The 16421-nt window shown below is 35.1% G+C and overlaps 2 protein-coding genes across 2 annotated transcripts; one reads left to right on the top strand and one right to left on the bottom strand.

The window, feature by feature from the left end:
• Positions 1 to 208: 208 nt before the first annotated feature.
• LOC140873699 (pentatricopeptide repeat-containing protein At1g15510, chloroplastic) lies at positions 209 to 3891 on the bottom strand. Its single transcript, XM_073276917.1, has 3 exons — positions 3809 to 3891; positions 3666 to 3734; positions 209 to 3432 (listed from the first exon to the last, which is right to left on the bottom strand). The coding sequence occupies exon 3, from the start codon at positions 3376 to 3378 to the stop codon at positions 724 to 726; it is 2655 nt and encodes an 884-aa protein (XP_073133018.1). The 5' UTR covers positions 3379 to 3432; positions 3666 to 3734; positions 3809 to 3891; the 3' UTR covers positions 209 to 723.
• A 4361-nt stretch (positions 3892 to 8252) lies between these two features.
• On the top strand, positions 8253 to 8970 carry LOC140873705 (thaumatin-like protein). The gene has a single exon (XM_073276923.1). It carries the CDS (start codon positions 8253 to 8255, stop codon positions 8925 to 8927), a length of 675 nt encoding a protein of 224 aa, XP_073133024.1. The 3' UTR covers positions 8928 to 8970.
• The last annotated feature ends 7451 nt before the right edge of the window (positions 8971 to 16421 follow it).

Raw genomic sequence — 16421 nt, 5'->3', positions numbered from 1 at the left:
AAATATAGAATGAATTATTTTTATATCAACTAAAAATCAAAAGCACGAAAATCAATATAATTTTTAACGACATTTGAACAATCATACTGGTTTTGAATTTCAATACAGATACTAATCTGTTTCCTATGAAAACTATTTTTAACAGCTAAACAGACGTCTCTTAATTTATGTAAAAAAAAAAGCTAAAAAGACCATTAATTTAACGCAATAAACAAAACTATTAAGTATGATTTCATAAAATTAAACCATCCATATTTGACCTGTTTAAGCCGGAAATCCTTGAAATGTTCCTAGATATTGTATATAATGAAAATTACATATGGGCACCGGCAGTCCTTGTGGACATGACATGTATGACAACGTTGTACAAACAATGTACAAGTTGATCTCCTGAATACCGTGATACCATGTCTCAACTGAATCCATATAGGTAAGCAGCGAACCCATTAGCTTTAGCTTTAGTTGTACAAACAAATATACATGTTGACCATAACTCGAGTTCCAGTGTCCGGAGCCGATACGAACCCATTAGCTTTAGTTCAAGATCTTCCAGAGCCAAAGGCGAACCAGCGAGCTTTTCTAAGCAGTAAACAAAGTGCCAGCTTCTTTGGAGTATGTGTAGTGCTCAATAACATGTACATCTGCTAGTAAACTCCAGTGACCAAGGAGAGAGTATGCTGTTGTGCAACTTGCGGATTCGAGATTCCGAGTTTCAAAGCCAGTTCAAGTTATTTCCTTAACAAAACATTTCCCATAGCCTTCATCACCACACGAGCAGCTCCCATCTATAAAACGATGGAAGTGCTCCGTGTCCCGTACCGAAATCTCTCTCCTGCACGTGGTGGACATGAATTTGATCGTATCGTGACAGCTCTTGCACATGTACAAGTTCTTTGTTACATAAATAGGCATCCCAGGGACACTGTTTATTAGCCCGAATGCAGCAGCTAACCTCTCACTATGACCGCAGAAAACCTCGGCTTTCGAAGCTTCAACTTCATTTGCATAACTTTCTTCTGGATCACCAAGACCAGCAACTTTCATTTTGTGGTAAAATCCCTTCAAGAGAGCAGTTATTTCGGTTATTTGAGGGTGAGAACCATCTCCACTGAGGAACGCGTGGATCTTTCCTTTAACTTCAATCCAACTGCAACCAGGATCGATGGCCAGACCCATCTCTCTCATCATCTTCCTCAATTTTGCAACTTCATCCCACTTACCACTGTCTGAATACAAATTACACAAGAGAATATAATATCCGACGTCCCTCTTATCCATCCCAAAAATGTGCCTGGCAGCCACTTCGCCGAGATCGACTCGTCTATGGATCCTACATGCATTCAACAAGGCTCCCCAAATTGCTGCATCTGGTTCCATATTCATTCCTTCTATAAGCATGTAAGCATCCTCCAACTTTCCTGCTCGGCCAAGCAAATCCACCACGCAGGCGTAGTGCTTCAAATTTGGAGCAATTGAAAACTCAGTTTCCATGGCATTAAAATACTGCAGGCCTTCAGTGACCATTCCGGATCGACTACAAGCACGTAACAGTGCTGTAAAAGTGACCTCATCCGGACTAACTTTGGACTCAATCATTTTGTTAAATAGCTCAGTGGCAAGATGACCCTGGCCCCTATTGGAATGACCGGTCAGCAAAATATTCCAAGACGCCACATCCGGTTCCTGAATCTTAAACTGATTCAGTGCTGACTCCGTACTACCACACTTAACGTACATGTCAAGAAGAGCATTTGGAAGAAAACCATCAAATACCAACCCATTTCTCAATACATGGGCATGGATTTCCTTCCCGCACATCAATGCTCCTATCCTTGCACATGCAGAGAGTACAGAGATCAAGGTAACATCATTCGGGGTTAAACCAAGTATCATTTGCCTAAAATAGATCAAGGCTTCAAAGTTTCGGTTATTGATTCGAAGCCCAAGGATAATTGTTGTCCACGAAATTACATTTTTATCAGGAATTTGGTGGAATACTTCCAAAGCATTGTCAATGCATTTACACTTGGAATAAAAGTCGAGAAGAGCATTTGCAACCATAATATGCCCTATAAGTCCGACCCGTTCAGCAATCCCATGAAGCTTTATGCCAAAATCAAGAGAGCCCACAGAAGCACATGCAGAAATGACACTCGCGATAGTGATCTCATCCAACGTCACGCCCTCGGCCACTAGCTCCATCATTTTATAAGTTTCGATAGCTTTTTCAGCCATCCCATTGTTGCTATAACCCGAAATCATTGATGTCCAAGATACCACATCCTTGCACTCAATTCTATCAAAAGCCTCCTCAGCTTCACCCCATCGTCCTAAACTTGAATACATCTGAATCAATGAGATGTAGACCGAAGACTCAGATCCATATTCCATCTTAGCAACATAGCCATGAACCGCTCGCGCGAGGCTCTCATCACCAATAACCTCACAACCCGATATCACACTTGTCATAGTCATCACATCTGGGCAAAAACAATGCTCCCTCATTGCAAAAAATAATCTTAACCCTTCCCAATACTCTCCATTCTCGAAATGCCCAGAGATCATCGCATTCCACGAGATCACATCCCTCCTAGACATTCCATCAAACACTGTCCGTGCACTCCACACATCATAACATTTGACATACATGGTGATCAAAGCATTAACAACATCAACATCGGACTCGAACCCGAATCGTAAAACATGCGCATGAATCTCCCTACACCAAGTCCAATCTCCCAAACCCCCACAAGCTCTCAATACACAAGGGAAAGTATATACATCTGGCCTAACGCAAATCCCACCAAGCCACAACATTCTTCCATACAACTCGATTGCCTCATAAAAGAAACCATTCTTTGCATACCCACCAATCAAAATATTCCATGAAAACACGTCTCTTTCCTCCATCTTCCCGAATACATACCACGCATCACTCAAATTACCCAATCTCACAAACATGCTCAAGAGCGCATTCCCAAGCTTTAAACTCAAACGTGTCATCAAATTACACACAAAGGAGTAAACTAATAATCCTTCATTAGATGCCCTCTGAAATTCACACAGTCTTACTAAAGAAACAAAAGTTTCTTCCTCAATGTCATTTTGCGGCTCGTCTGCAATTGAGTTCAAGAACTTTATAGCTTGATTTAGCTGATTTTCGATGCATAACTGAGTCAAAAGTGAGTTGGGCTCGGCGGCAAAGGAAGAGCTGGAGCTCAATACAGAATGCGGGTGGCATATTTTCAGCGGAAATTGATGGGTTTTACAAACTCTTTGAGTAAAATTCTGGCCTTTAAGATTATTCGAATTGGGCAACCGAGGATTTTTAGGTTCTGTCCGAAGAGAAATGGGTGATACTTTAGCAACGACAGCCATCTTTGTCGAAGCAAGGCAAAGATGGAGGTTGCAGTTCTGATCAAAGCAGAAGTCCTACAATGTACCACAGAATCATGATAAATCATTCCCAAGGAAGAACTTCACAAAAGATTATAAAACATCACTTGATCAATTAATCAAATACATGATATGCAAGTTCAGCGGATCATAAGTAGCTCCAAATCCAATATTCCGTAATAAACAACCAAAATCGTAATAGAGCATTCTTAAGCCTGAAACCAAATTTCTAAACAAGGAAATGAAACAAACAGCATGGTTACACTTACCGAATTTAAGAAGTGAAACCTTCCATTGAAGAAATGGTACCAAATTTTTGTATGTTGATAGGGGTGTAACTGCAAAATTATATATTTTTTTATCGTGCCATATGTCTAAGGTGTATATTTAAGAGGTGCAATATGCCAATTACCTTTTCGAAAATTTCATACTGGAATATGCTTTGTTTGAAGTTTCAGTGCCGAATTCAAGCTAAATAAGCAAGGACGATTTTTTATCTCGTAAGTTTATATGTTTAAAATTTTTCGTATTATAATTTGTCGATGTTTAGTTTCATTCAGTAACTTGTGTTTTTTTGCCCCGTGAATTAATTTTTTTTACATCGTTTATGTGACGATAATAAAATATATACTACATATATTAAAATCTATTTGGGCAAGATGAATAGCTTTTATCCTATTAATTATCAATATCATTTTGAAATATTGTGTGGTTTTGGTTTATTTTTTCCCTTTTATATTTTTAAATAGATTTTAACATGCGTAGTCTGACTTAATTTGAACTATATCTGTCTATATGTGTCACGTAAGAGATAATCGATATCAAATAACAATATATTGGATAAATTGATTCCGAGAAAAAAAAAACCAAAAACAAAATTTCGATAAATTATAGGGTTAAAATTCAGAATATACCAATTTACGGGACCAAAATCTTAACTTTTCCTAAATAAATGTTTCTTGTAATATATATATATATATATAATTTAAAACTGTCATATATTGTTAAAAAAATTATATTATTTAATTTAAAAACCCAATATTTAATATATCGAATATTTAGGATTAAATACATATTTTTCTTTCATTACATATTTAGATTTGATTGGTCATATTAATTTTCCTTTGAATTGTTGAAACCTACTATCTCTAAATTCAATAATGTCATTATTTCTAGATATCTACCCCACTTATTCATTTCGGTCATAATAAAACATAAATGTTAGTGAGAAAAATGTAGAATTTTTATGTGTTCAAGTTCAAACCCGATATTTCAAGGTTTTAACAAATTCCCATCTAAAAATAAATTCCACGAAATTTGTTGACCAGGATTTCCATTATTAATTGGTTTCTATCAATCAAAGGACCATTGGATTATTTTTCCAATGAACACGATCGAATTTATATATAATGATTATACAAAAATACCCCTATGAAAAATTTCGTCTTAATTTTTAAAATCAAATATTTAAAATAAAATAATATACATAGATATTTAAATACATAGTATTTATATAGTGTATCACACATGCAAAGTCTAATTCAACATATAGTTTTATTTATTTATTTTTATTTTTTTTGGGAGTGAAATGGGGTGTTCAAATTTCAATACCGAGGACTCTTCTTGATGCATCTCAAATAAACAAAAAAAAATGTTATATGTACACGGCGTATTATATATTGAGTTATACATTATATTTGGAATTAATTACAAAACATCCCTCCATTTTGTTTCAAGTTTCAACTATCAAGTGCAATGTATAACCCAATATGTAACCCAATATATAACCCTTCGTGTACATGTAGAATCACCCATCAAATAAAACCTTGGATCGATACTATATATAACTCATTACTTCTTCATTAAATTATATTAATGCACATTAAGTTGATTCATTATTATTATTATTATTATTTAAAAATAGGAAAAATAGGTTTTTTGTCCATTAATTTGTCATTTTTTTTTTTGTTTTGGTCATAAAATTTCTAAAATTTGGTTTTGGTACACTAACTTTTAATTTTCAATGATTTTGATTTAACTGTTGATGTGACACCCCGAATACTTATACTTACCCAAAGAATGATCAGCCATTCCTCGCTACATGCACTGCAGGATTCAGGAAGCAACTATACTGTGGTTTTTTTCCCTTGATGGGCTTTCTTGATCTGTTAATTTATTTGATAAGTAAACTTAAAGAATTTGTTGTTCAAGGGATGAGTAATACACGTACAAATTAAATAATCCTTCTTGATTTCCTAGATGGATAATAAATCACATATTACATGTTACATGTGTTTGCATGCGTGCGTGTGTATGTATATGTTTGTGATTAAAATTTTAAAAACCTACCGCATTTTTCCTTCTACTACCAATTTACCAAAGTATTAACTCAAAATGTTGGCTAGAAAGTACTAAACCTGCCCAGCAACAGAACAAGATTATAGTTGCACTTGTAAAAGGAACGAAACGATTATCGATGTTCTTGTAGTTGATTTTACACTAAGGGCATGATTGGTACAAGGAAATGAGGTGGGAATGGAATGAGCATTCCCATCTCATTCCCTATATTCATGCTTGGTTTGGTTTGACATGAGAATGAGAATGGTCATTCCCATTGGAATAGTCATTCCATCCATTTTTGGATGGAATGACCATTCCCACCTACCATTTTCATATTTATGAGTAATCTTTTTTATATTTAAATTAATATTTACTTATATAATAATAACAATATATTATTATATATATAAAAATAATTATGTTATTATTTTATTATTATATTAATAATGATATTTTTGTAATATTAATTATTATTATTATGATTTATTTATTATTATTATTTATGAAAGTATTTATAAAAAATAATTTTATTTATTTATTAAAAAAATTTATTATTATTTAATATTATTTTGAAAATAATAATTAATATTATTTAAATTAAATAATAATATTATAATTGTATCTTATTATTATAATAAAATAACAATTATTATTATAAAATAAAAATGTAAATTATTGAAACTATATAATGATAATTTTATAATAATTGCTACAACTTCAATATTAAAAATAATAAAAAGTTTATGAATTACTCTTATTTTGATATATGTAGTTAAAATATGATTTTTTATTAAAAATTATTTCATTTCATTCATTTTTCATTTTAACAGTATCAATTGTTGGAATGAAATAAAACAACCATTCTATTTCCAATATCATTTCATTCCAAAATCGATTTCATTCCTACCTTATTCCTTTCCAACGTACCAATCATGCCCTAATAGATTATAAAAAATTGGCACTTAGTTGGGGTACAATTTTAGCGTTTCAAGTTTGGCATACTGGTGTCCGCAAATGCTTAAAAAAATTATTATCACCTTTTGTTTTTACAAAATTTTGAAAACTTTTCTAAAGAAAATTAAATTCACAATTTAAGTATCATGTGCAAACATATATACCTTAGATTAAGTATGTACACCATAAGAATTTTATAATTTTTTTTATAATTACTTAACGTCTTCTGATCATCCAACTATATCACTTTGAGTCAAAGATATATTGGTATAATTGGACTTCAAACCTGAAATCTCATTCTAAAATTGGGACTTTGGTCATGTCTGATGAACTAAATATAATCCAACTGCACATTTAATTTCATGATAATTAATTAATTTGGTTTGAAAAAATTAAAATCATCTAACTTCGATTCAAAATGCTTTCCAAACCACGCAAAATTAACCAAACCAATTTGATTTATGCCGTTTGCATGATTTTAGAATATTTTTTCTTTGTTATTAATTAATTTGGAAATGTTAAAAGAAATTTTATAGCCTCTCTTCAGAAAGTAAGATGCCAATAGTAATAAATTAATGATGATGATCATGTAGTAATACATAATTAGCTAGGTTCAAATAATTTTTAAAATTGTTTTCCAGATTCGAATTGGATTTTACGGTCATGTTTTCGGGGGTTTAGTACATGCCACCCGCAGGGTACTATCCTGCGGGTGACATGTAAGCCCATAATTAGTTAAAATTAGTGGGTCTTACGTGGAACCCATTGATTTTAACCAATCATGAGCTGCCACGTCACCCGCAAGATAGTACCCTACGAGTAGCATCTACTCAACCGTTTTTGGGTCTGGCGGCTCCGCATCTTTTGAAAGTCAACAGCGGAAACTACTGGACAATTGTTATCTTTTCGCTCTAATATTGTTTAGTTCAATTTTGTCCTCGGGTTGATATAATGGTTAATGCATCAAGCAACACTACGTCGAGATTAACTTGTTTATTTTTTGGTTTTGATTCATTAAATTTTCATAATTTTGTTTTGGTATACTAACTTTAAGTTTTCGGATATTTTGGTCCAACTGTTGATGTGACACCGGAAAATACTGACTTGGTATCGGAAAATGATGACGTGACAGCGAAAAACGTTGACGTATCTAGTTGTCACTATAGCAATTGGACCAAAATCACTGAAAATTAAAAGTTATTGTACCAAAATCAAATTTTAAAAAATTAATAGACCAAAACCAAAAAATGGACAACTTATTTGACCAAAAATAAAAAATTTCCCTGAATATTTATGTAAGTGGATTAATCTTTTAAGACATTATTGTAAGAATGGACGCGAATAAATCTTATTCATATGCAAAGGCCAAATTTATAAATTGCATGAAAATTTTCAACACTTTGACAGAAGGTCCAATCACACAAATACAAACACAAACATTTCATAAGAGCTAGCCAACCATAATTGATTCACATGAAATAATAATTATTGGGAGCTTCATATATATAATCTATAACCAATTTTTTTTTTTTCAGAATTAGGAGTATACTCTTTTTTCAAACATGATCAACATAATCAAATCCCTCCCCTTTTTTCTCATAAGCACTCTTTTCTTCAACCACATCAATGCTATCACATTTAACATAACAAACAACTGCCCCTTCACCATATGGGCAGCCGCGGTGCCCGGCGGAGGCCAGCGGCTGGAACGCGACCAAACATGGAAACTGACCGTCCCCGACGGGACGGTAGGCCGGATTTGGGCTCGAACCGGCTGCTCCTTCGACGAAACCGGTAGAGGCAAATGCCAAACCGGCAACTGTGACGACCTCCTACAATGTGAAAACTACGGGGAATCTCCCGTCACTGCTTTCAGATACAGACTCGACATATTCAACGACTTGGATTTCATCGACTTATCTCTTGTAGATGGCTTCAATGTACCGGTTAAGGCAACCCCAGACTCGGGGCAATGCGGAAGGCCTATCGAATGCACCGTAGATATCAACGAATTTTGCCCGACGCAGCTGCGGGTTCCGGGAGGGTGCAGCGATCCATGCACGGTGTTTAAGACGGACAAATACTGTTGCGGTTCGGGGAATTACTGCGGGCCGACCAAGTTTTCGCGGTTTTTCCGGAGCAAGTGCCCGAGAGCTTATACTTACCCTAGAGATGATCAGCCAGAGCTTGTTCGTTGCACTGCAGGAACCAATTATACCGTCGTATTTTGTCCCTGAACGAACTTTTGAAGTTACAAAACTATCTCGAGAAAAAAGATGGCTTTTTACAGTGGAATAGTTGCATAATGTAACATGCATTCATTTTTCTAATTATTATATATGATGAGTTAACTTCTTTAATTCTTGGTCCCAGTGAGAAAATGGACGTGCTGAAATCGAAATATTGACATGCAAATAATAATGTTCTCATTTTCAAGGATCCAAAGTAGTACTGTTTCAACTGCAAAGAGGTCAACGGATGTTTTTTCTATATGATATAACGTAACGTGTGAGTTTAATTTACGTATGTGAAAAAATATTCTACGTGGCATGAAATTAAAGCACCGATATATCTTTGTCTTTGTGGATTTCCTTAATTTCTGAGCCTTAATTTGACTATTTACTTTTCTCGATTTTTCCTGGATAGACCCCCCACCAGTTCATCGAGTTCGTCGATATATATAAAAATATTAATTATCATTCCATTTCATATCTATATAGCACTCAGAATTTCCTTCCTTTTTATTTTTATTTTTTACTGGAATTTCGTCTCGTTTTTCTCTGTGATGTAACTATGAATTTAACTTGTGTACTTTATGATTAATCAATCAATTGACTGGGAGTCGAAATTTTTTTTTAAAATAATATTATTGGGATAAAATGATGTGGGGTTGAACATTCAATTCAATTAAAATTCGAAGATATAGCCGACCAAGACACATGTTTGGATTTTAACCAAACTAAAGTACGTATAGTTGAAATATGAATTATATTAGTCAAGAAAGGCAGGCAGGCGACTTTTATTTTGATGCATGTTATCTTCTAATTACTACCCAAATCCCACCAGGTTTTTTATGGACAATTTGATACCACGTTTTGTGGTCTTATTTACAATGCTAAAGGGGTAAATGATTTAAAAATCCCTATCAATCCTTTAAATTTTATCTTAATTCCTTAACTACAATTTTTTTATTTCAACTCCCTAGTGGTCCCCATTTTTGAATTAAATATTATTTAGTAACTAATCTTTTGTACGTGGCATTGTTAATCTATCGAACCAGTCCCGGCCATGCAAGACTATCAATTACGCAAGGTTTCCAGCCGATATACTCCGAATTAGGGTCTAACATGCTTTCATAAGATGAATTAAATTCAAATACCTCTTTGACCAAAATGTCGTCGGGTCATACATGTCGAGTTTTACGAAGTGCTCCTCACACTCCAACCACGCAGTCGCAACAGATGATTTTTGCACAAGCTCCTTCAACGACACCCAGCACAGCCTTAATTCGTTTTCTATCTTAAGGCGTATAATATATAAATTTAATTATAAAATATGAGCATGAAAGAACAAGAGGCTTTAAAGAAATTATTCAGACATAATATTATTACATAAATCAACTCCTTTGAAGAAGAGAAGACAACTTGTTTAGCTACTTATAGTAGCTTTGTTCTTGAAATACATGAAAGAAAACTTAATACAATAGAAAGAGAAATATTAAAACAATTTATTTGTAAGAAAACTGAAGGGAATGATTGATATCTTCAGCTTCCTTGAACACTTGTATTTATAGCTAAGGTTCCACTCGTTTCACCGAGAAACTTCAGGGAATCTTACAGCTGTCTTGTATTTTATTTATGCCATTATTGATGACATCTTTTACTAGTGGAGGAGGCAGCTGTCTTGTATTCTTTATGTCATTATTGATGATATCTTTTACTAGTGGAGGAATCACATGTCTGCCACTTTATTTTGAATTTAATCTCCTCAAATGTTTGCTTTATTGTTGTCGGGGCATCTTTTGCTTTTGAAGTAGGCCCCTGTGAAAACGCATCTTCAGTGGTCCTTGTCCACCTTTGCTTGTCTCGAAAAAATCTTTTCGATCCGTTCGGGGTCTAAAGGTTTTTCCAAATTCTGGCTCCTTTTGATTTGGGCATTCTGAGCAGATATTCTCTGACCATCGTCCAATATGAGTCATGTTACAAAATTTTCGGCGAGTTTCTTTACTCCTCGGTAGCTTGTTGTTCCACAAAATATTTCTCTTCTTTTCAAAGAGTTCTTCCGCAAAGGCTGTAGTTTTCCCTGTCATTGTATTTAACAGGAACGATCCATTCACATAATTCTGATAAAATTTAAATGGAAACTTGACTTTGTCCATCTCAGTAAGACAGACCCAAATATCCCATGCCCTTCTGATTGAGATCTAATTTTCCCCGAAAGTGGACACTAAGGGTATTTCTTCAGTTTTAGGATCCTTGATAAATTTGTGACTATTTATATCAGGTCTCCTTAGCTTGATGAAATGAAAGGGTTCGTGTGATCCTTTCACTGTTGGTTCCGGAGCTGTACTGAAAAAGTATAACTCAAGCACATCTCCTCTGGACAAATGGTCGTTATTTGCCCATGTTTCTTGGACTGCTTCCTGAATCCATTTCGGTAACTGTGATATCTCCAAGAAGCTTGGTGACGTTGTATAAACTGAGGCCAAGGCTCCAAATTCATACCAGAGCTTTACATCCTTAGGATTGACATTGTTTTTTAGCCAAACCCTTGGATATATCCCTGCCACATCAACCCTACAAGTGTTAGGGTTAATTTCATTTCTTGTACTTAATTTCTCCCACCTTTATTGATAAACCTGAAATGAAGAAATAATAGTTGGGTTAGTATCGATCTTAGATTTGCCCTTGGCAGTGTTGGGCCTAAGATTGATCTCTTCCTCTTTTACCCCAGAGGCGGAGGGTTGACTTGATGAGAAATCCTCATCAATTGTTGCTTCATCTAGATCATCAAAAGTTGATGATAGATTATCACTTGTTTCTTGAGTTTTTAGCTTCCTCAACATTTTGTTTCCCAACCGGTGGTTGTATTTTTTGTTTTTTGTAAAACCAATGGTTTTATCATATCTTGTTTATGAGAAACCAATGGTTTCTCTATAGCCTTCATAATTGGCCCTTGAATATCAGCTCATAGTTGTGTTTGAGCTTGCATACATCCTGTAATTCAATTAGATACTTTGATCCGATCAGCTTGTTATAACCTGCCGGCCATTTCAGCATTAATGGTTAACTGGTTGAACTCGGTTTGAAGCAACCCAAGATGTTTCCTGAGATGCCTCTGCATTTTCATGATGGAATCCACGTCACTGCCTTTCATCTCTTGTTATGAAATCTGCAAGAATATTTTCATGAGATTTAATAATAACAATATCAAAAATATAATTTTGACATAATGCTTGTCATCTTAATAACCTAGCTTTCTCAGGTTTAGATTCAATTTTATTTCTTAGGAAAACTTTTATCTGGGTGTTATCAACCTTCAAAGTGAATTTTTTAGCAAGTAAAAATATGAAATTTTTTCAAAAGCCCTTTTAACTGCATAAAATTCCTTTTCGTTGATATGCCATCTGATGGCCTCTGATTCTGAAAAAATATCGCTACAGTATCTGCATGGTATTTCCCCATCTGGAGTGATCTTGGTAAGGACTGTTGCCCACCAATCGTCACTGGCATCCGTAAATAATACCATATCATCTTCATCTAAGGGTATAGCCATTTTTGGGAGATTCTTACATATTTCTTTTAATTGGTTTACCCCTTTAGTATGGTCATCGGTCCATATAAACTTAGCATCCTTTTTTAACAAAGTACTAAAAACCTTTTTGTACATTGCTAGGTTGTTAATGAACATCCCTGCAAAATTAACTACTCCAAGAAAAATCTGGAGTTGTTTTACGTCTTTGAGTTTATCTGGAAAATTCTTTACCTTTTCCACAATATGGGGTTGCAGAATTATTTCAGTTTCATCAATCTAAATACCAAGAAATTCAATTTTCCTTGTTGCTATGACTGCTTTCTTTTCAAATAAGACCAGTCCTTCTTGTTTACAAATTTTAGAGAAAATCTCTAAGTGTTTAACGTGTTCATCTATGTTTTTTTGATGCTATCAGAATATTATCAATATAAACAAACATAAAGTTGAAATAATCTTTAAAAAGGTTATCCATCTTTCTTTGAAATATCTGGGGTGCATTAGTCAATCTCATAGGCATAACTTCCCAAATATAGTGTCCTTGTGGAGTAGAGAAGGCTGTGAATTTCTTACTGTGTAACTCTCTGTTTTTATCTTAATTAATGTTATTAGAGATAATCAGTGATTTCAGAATTCGAGATCGAACTTTTATTAATCAGGGACCTTTTTGGAAATTTCAGGGACTAAAATGCAAAATTGAGTTTTGTTATATAATTAGACTTTGAATAAGTCCTTGGATCACTTCTTCATCCCCTCCACAACGCCCCTTCACCATTTTAGGCGAGAAAGCTTTCCCCAAGCTTTTGTGATTTCGATTCTAGCTCAATCCGTCCGATAGAATTGAATTCTGACTTGATATCTACGATCATAGCATCGAGTGCTCCGTTTGAAAGTAAGTTTCTCTTATTTTTAAGAGGTTTGAATTTTTGGATGTCTTTAGAATTGATTGATATTCGGAGAGGATGATTATGAGTTAGCAGTGATCGTATATCTAAGACGGTTCGAAGATCTAACGACGATCGGATTTGTTATGATTTTTCATATTATTTTCGAAAACCTTGATTTTGTGATGTGTTGGGATTGTGTTGGAATTGAGGTTTGAGGTTGATTATGAGTTCTTTGGATTGTTATCTTGCTATCTGCGTTTCCGGTTTGATCAGTATATAGCTGTTATGCCGTCAGTTTGAAGTTTGAACGTTGTTTTGATGTTTTAAGGTATACGAGTTTGATATGAGTTTGATATCGATTTTGATCACCATGACTTCTTCTGATAGATTGAATTGACGTTCTTGAAGATTGTGAGCCTTGCAGTCTTGATCAGTTTAGAAGAGTCGAGCCGGTATAGTATCGATGTCTTCTTTTATCGATTGATGAACTTGTTGGATATTGATTGAGGATTTGATATTTTCAGATTGAAGAGTTTGAAATGACGAGAAGGTATAAGATGACTTTGAAATGGAATAGGACGATTAACTCGAATCCGGATTCATTCGAGTGTCCTAGAAGAAATCACATACTTGCATGTTTATATGCTTATATGAATTTATGGTTGAATTTATATTTGAATGCATGAGATTACATATGCATTCATATTCAGATGATTGATTATTCATTTTGAATTAGATGATCTGGAGATTAAAGCTGAGCGGCCTTGGTAGGCGATTTACTACAAGTGTCGATTAACTCACTATAATGCCCTAGAGTCTAGAGGATTAAAATATACCTCGTCCACCTCGAAAGGGGAGTTCGGTGTGATCGTTGGATATTTTAACCTCGGGATCCCAAACCAAAGAAAGAAAGAAAGAAGAATTTCATTTGATTATCTGAGTCTGATAATCCAGAAGTTTTAAAGTCATGCATATCATTTTAATTCCGCAATTGAATGAATTACTGGATGAATATGTGGAATTTGATTTTATATCATGTTTTGATATATTTACATATTATTATATGCTAGTCTCTTTTACTGGAAATATTATTCTCACCGGATTATCCGGCTGTTGTCTTTGTTTGTATATGTACTTGGCAACAGGTGGGGCAGGATTGAGTCAGAGACATCATGGCTAGACGATTGAGAGGATAGAGTGAGGCTTGGATGTTAGGAGTCGTTTATGTTCTTCGAACTCCTTTTTGTATTGAATAAGTCCGAACTAAATGGATTTTTATGCATGTTATATTTTGAGGATTGTATAACTCTAGATCTAATCCTTTGTATCTTGTTGAATAGGATTTTATGTTATTGATGTTGGGTTTGAGTTGAGTTGGAATTGAAGAAGAAAACCAGAATTTTCTGGTACAGAGCATCTCGCTCGATCGGCTGAAACTTACCGATCGAGCGAGCACCCTGTAAATGGAACCCAAGAGTTGGACATTTTGTGTCCGCTCGATCGGTAAGATTCTACCGATCGAGCGGGCGTCCTGATTTCTGGGCAGTGGCTTTAGAATTTTTTGGCCGCTCGATCGGTAGGATCTTACCGATCGAGCGGGCACGTTTTAAAAAAAATATATTTCGATGTCTTAATCCTTATTGTTTAATTGTGTTAATCTATTGCTTTACTCTAAGTATATGATTAGAATCGAGGCCTCACATTAAGTGGTATCAAAGCGTTAAGATCTTGGACTGAATTTAGAAGAGTGCGAGGTAGATCGAGTCCGCTTGTATTGGCTTCTCACATGTGTTTGAGTTAGTTAATTAATTTATTAGATACAATGCGAGCATGTTTTATTGTTTGTGAACTATTTGAATTACATGATTATGTGATTTAATTTATAAAGCATGAATTGATTGAGATATGAACTATAATCATTCATTGAATCCGAGTTCCATCTTTTGGCTTGAGTAAGAAGATCAGAGGTTGTGGGACACTGGAATTTTGAGATTGAGATATATGTGTTCTAATCCCTTTGATTTTAGATGGGTACTCGAAGAAGATTGAACATGAATACTCCACCAGTTTTTACTACGACTGAAACTCCACCTATAATGACTCCTCCGAATGACCAGGGCGATATGGTTGAGAATTAGATGGATGCCATGGCTACCCCTATGGAAACCTTACTGAAAAGGTTTCAATCTTTCCGACCACCGATCTTGAAAGGTATGGAGAATCCCGTGGATTGCGAGGGCTGGCTGGATGATATAGATCAGCTCTTTGATTCTCTCGACTATTCCAATGACCGGCGAATTAGATTGGTTATTCATCAGCTACACGGAGTGACTAAGAAATGGTGGACCTCAACTAAGAAAGCCATGGAGAACAGAGGTACTCTTATTAACTGGATTATGTTCAAGACTGAGTTTTATAAACGATTCTTCCCAGTTTCTTACCGTAAGGATAAGAATGCCAAATTCGCAAATTTGAAGCAAGGCAATTTGAGTATCGAAGATTATGTTACCAAATTTGACAGTCTATTGAGGTTTGCTCCACACATTTCTGAGAATGAGGAAGCGAAAGCTGACCACTTTATTAACGGTCTGAACCCTGATATCTTTGTTCTGGTGAATACCGAAAGGCCGAATAACTTTGCAGATGCGATGGATCATGCCAAGGGTGTGGAAGCAGGACTGATAAGACAGAGAGGGAATCAGTTTGCCCCTCAGCAACAACAGAAGCAGTTTCAGGCCCAACAGTCCCATTACCAGAATCAACCACCGAGGACTGAAAGTGGTAGCAGTGGAGGTAATAAGAAGAATTACTTTCGTCCCAAAGGAAAGCAGTTTAAGAACTCTGGAAGTAGCTCTTCAAGTTCTGGAGGCTCAAAACAGAACAGTTATAGTCAAGGTTCAGGTTCCTCTGGTACTTTTTGTAGCAAGTGTGGAGATTGTCACTCCAGTGACCAGTGTATGGGAATATTTGGGAATTGTTATATTTGTCAGCAGACGGGGCATTATGCTAGACTTTGTCCTCAACGGGGCTCTGAGCAAGCACAGAGTGGAAATGCTTCTCGACAGTCGTCTCAGCCTCAGAGGCAATTGAATG

The sequence above is a fragment of the Henckelia pumila genome, unplaced genomic scaffold (genome assembly GCF_033568475.1).
Source record: "Henckelia pumila isolate YLH828 unplaced genomic scaffold, ASM3356847v2 CTG_80:::fragment_1, whole genome shotgun sequence".
NCBI classification, from domain to species: domain Eukaryota; kingdom Viridiplantae; phylum Streptophyta; class Magnoliopsida; order Lamiales; family Gesneriaceae; genus Henckelia; species Henckelia pumila.
The sequence above is the reverse complement of the archived record's forward strand: the minus strand, read 5'-3'. Positions and strand labels throughout refer to the sequence as shown.

Excerpts from the sequence above, each read along its gene's own strand:
- LOC140873699 (XM_073276917.1), bottom strand. The coding sequence starts at position 3,378 with ATGGCTGTCGTTGCTAAAGTATCACCCATTTCTCTTCGGACAGAACCT.
- LOC140873705 (XM_073276923.1), top strand. The coding sequence starts at position 8,253 with ATGATCAACATAATCAAATCCCTCCCCTTTTTTCTCATAAGCACTCTT.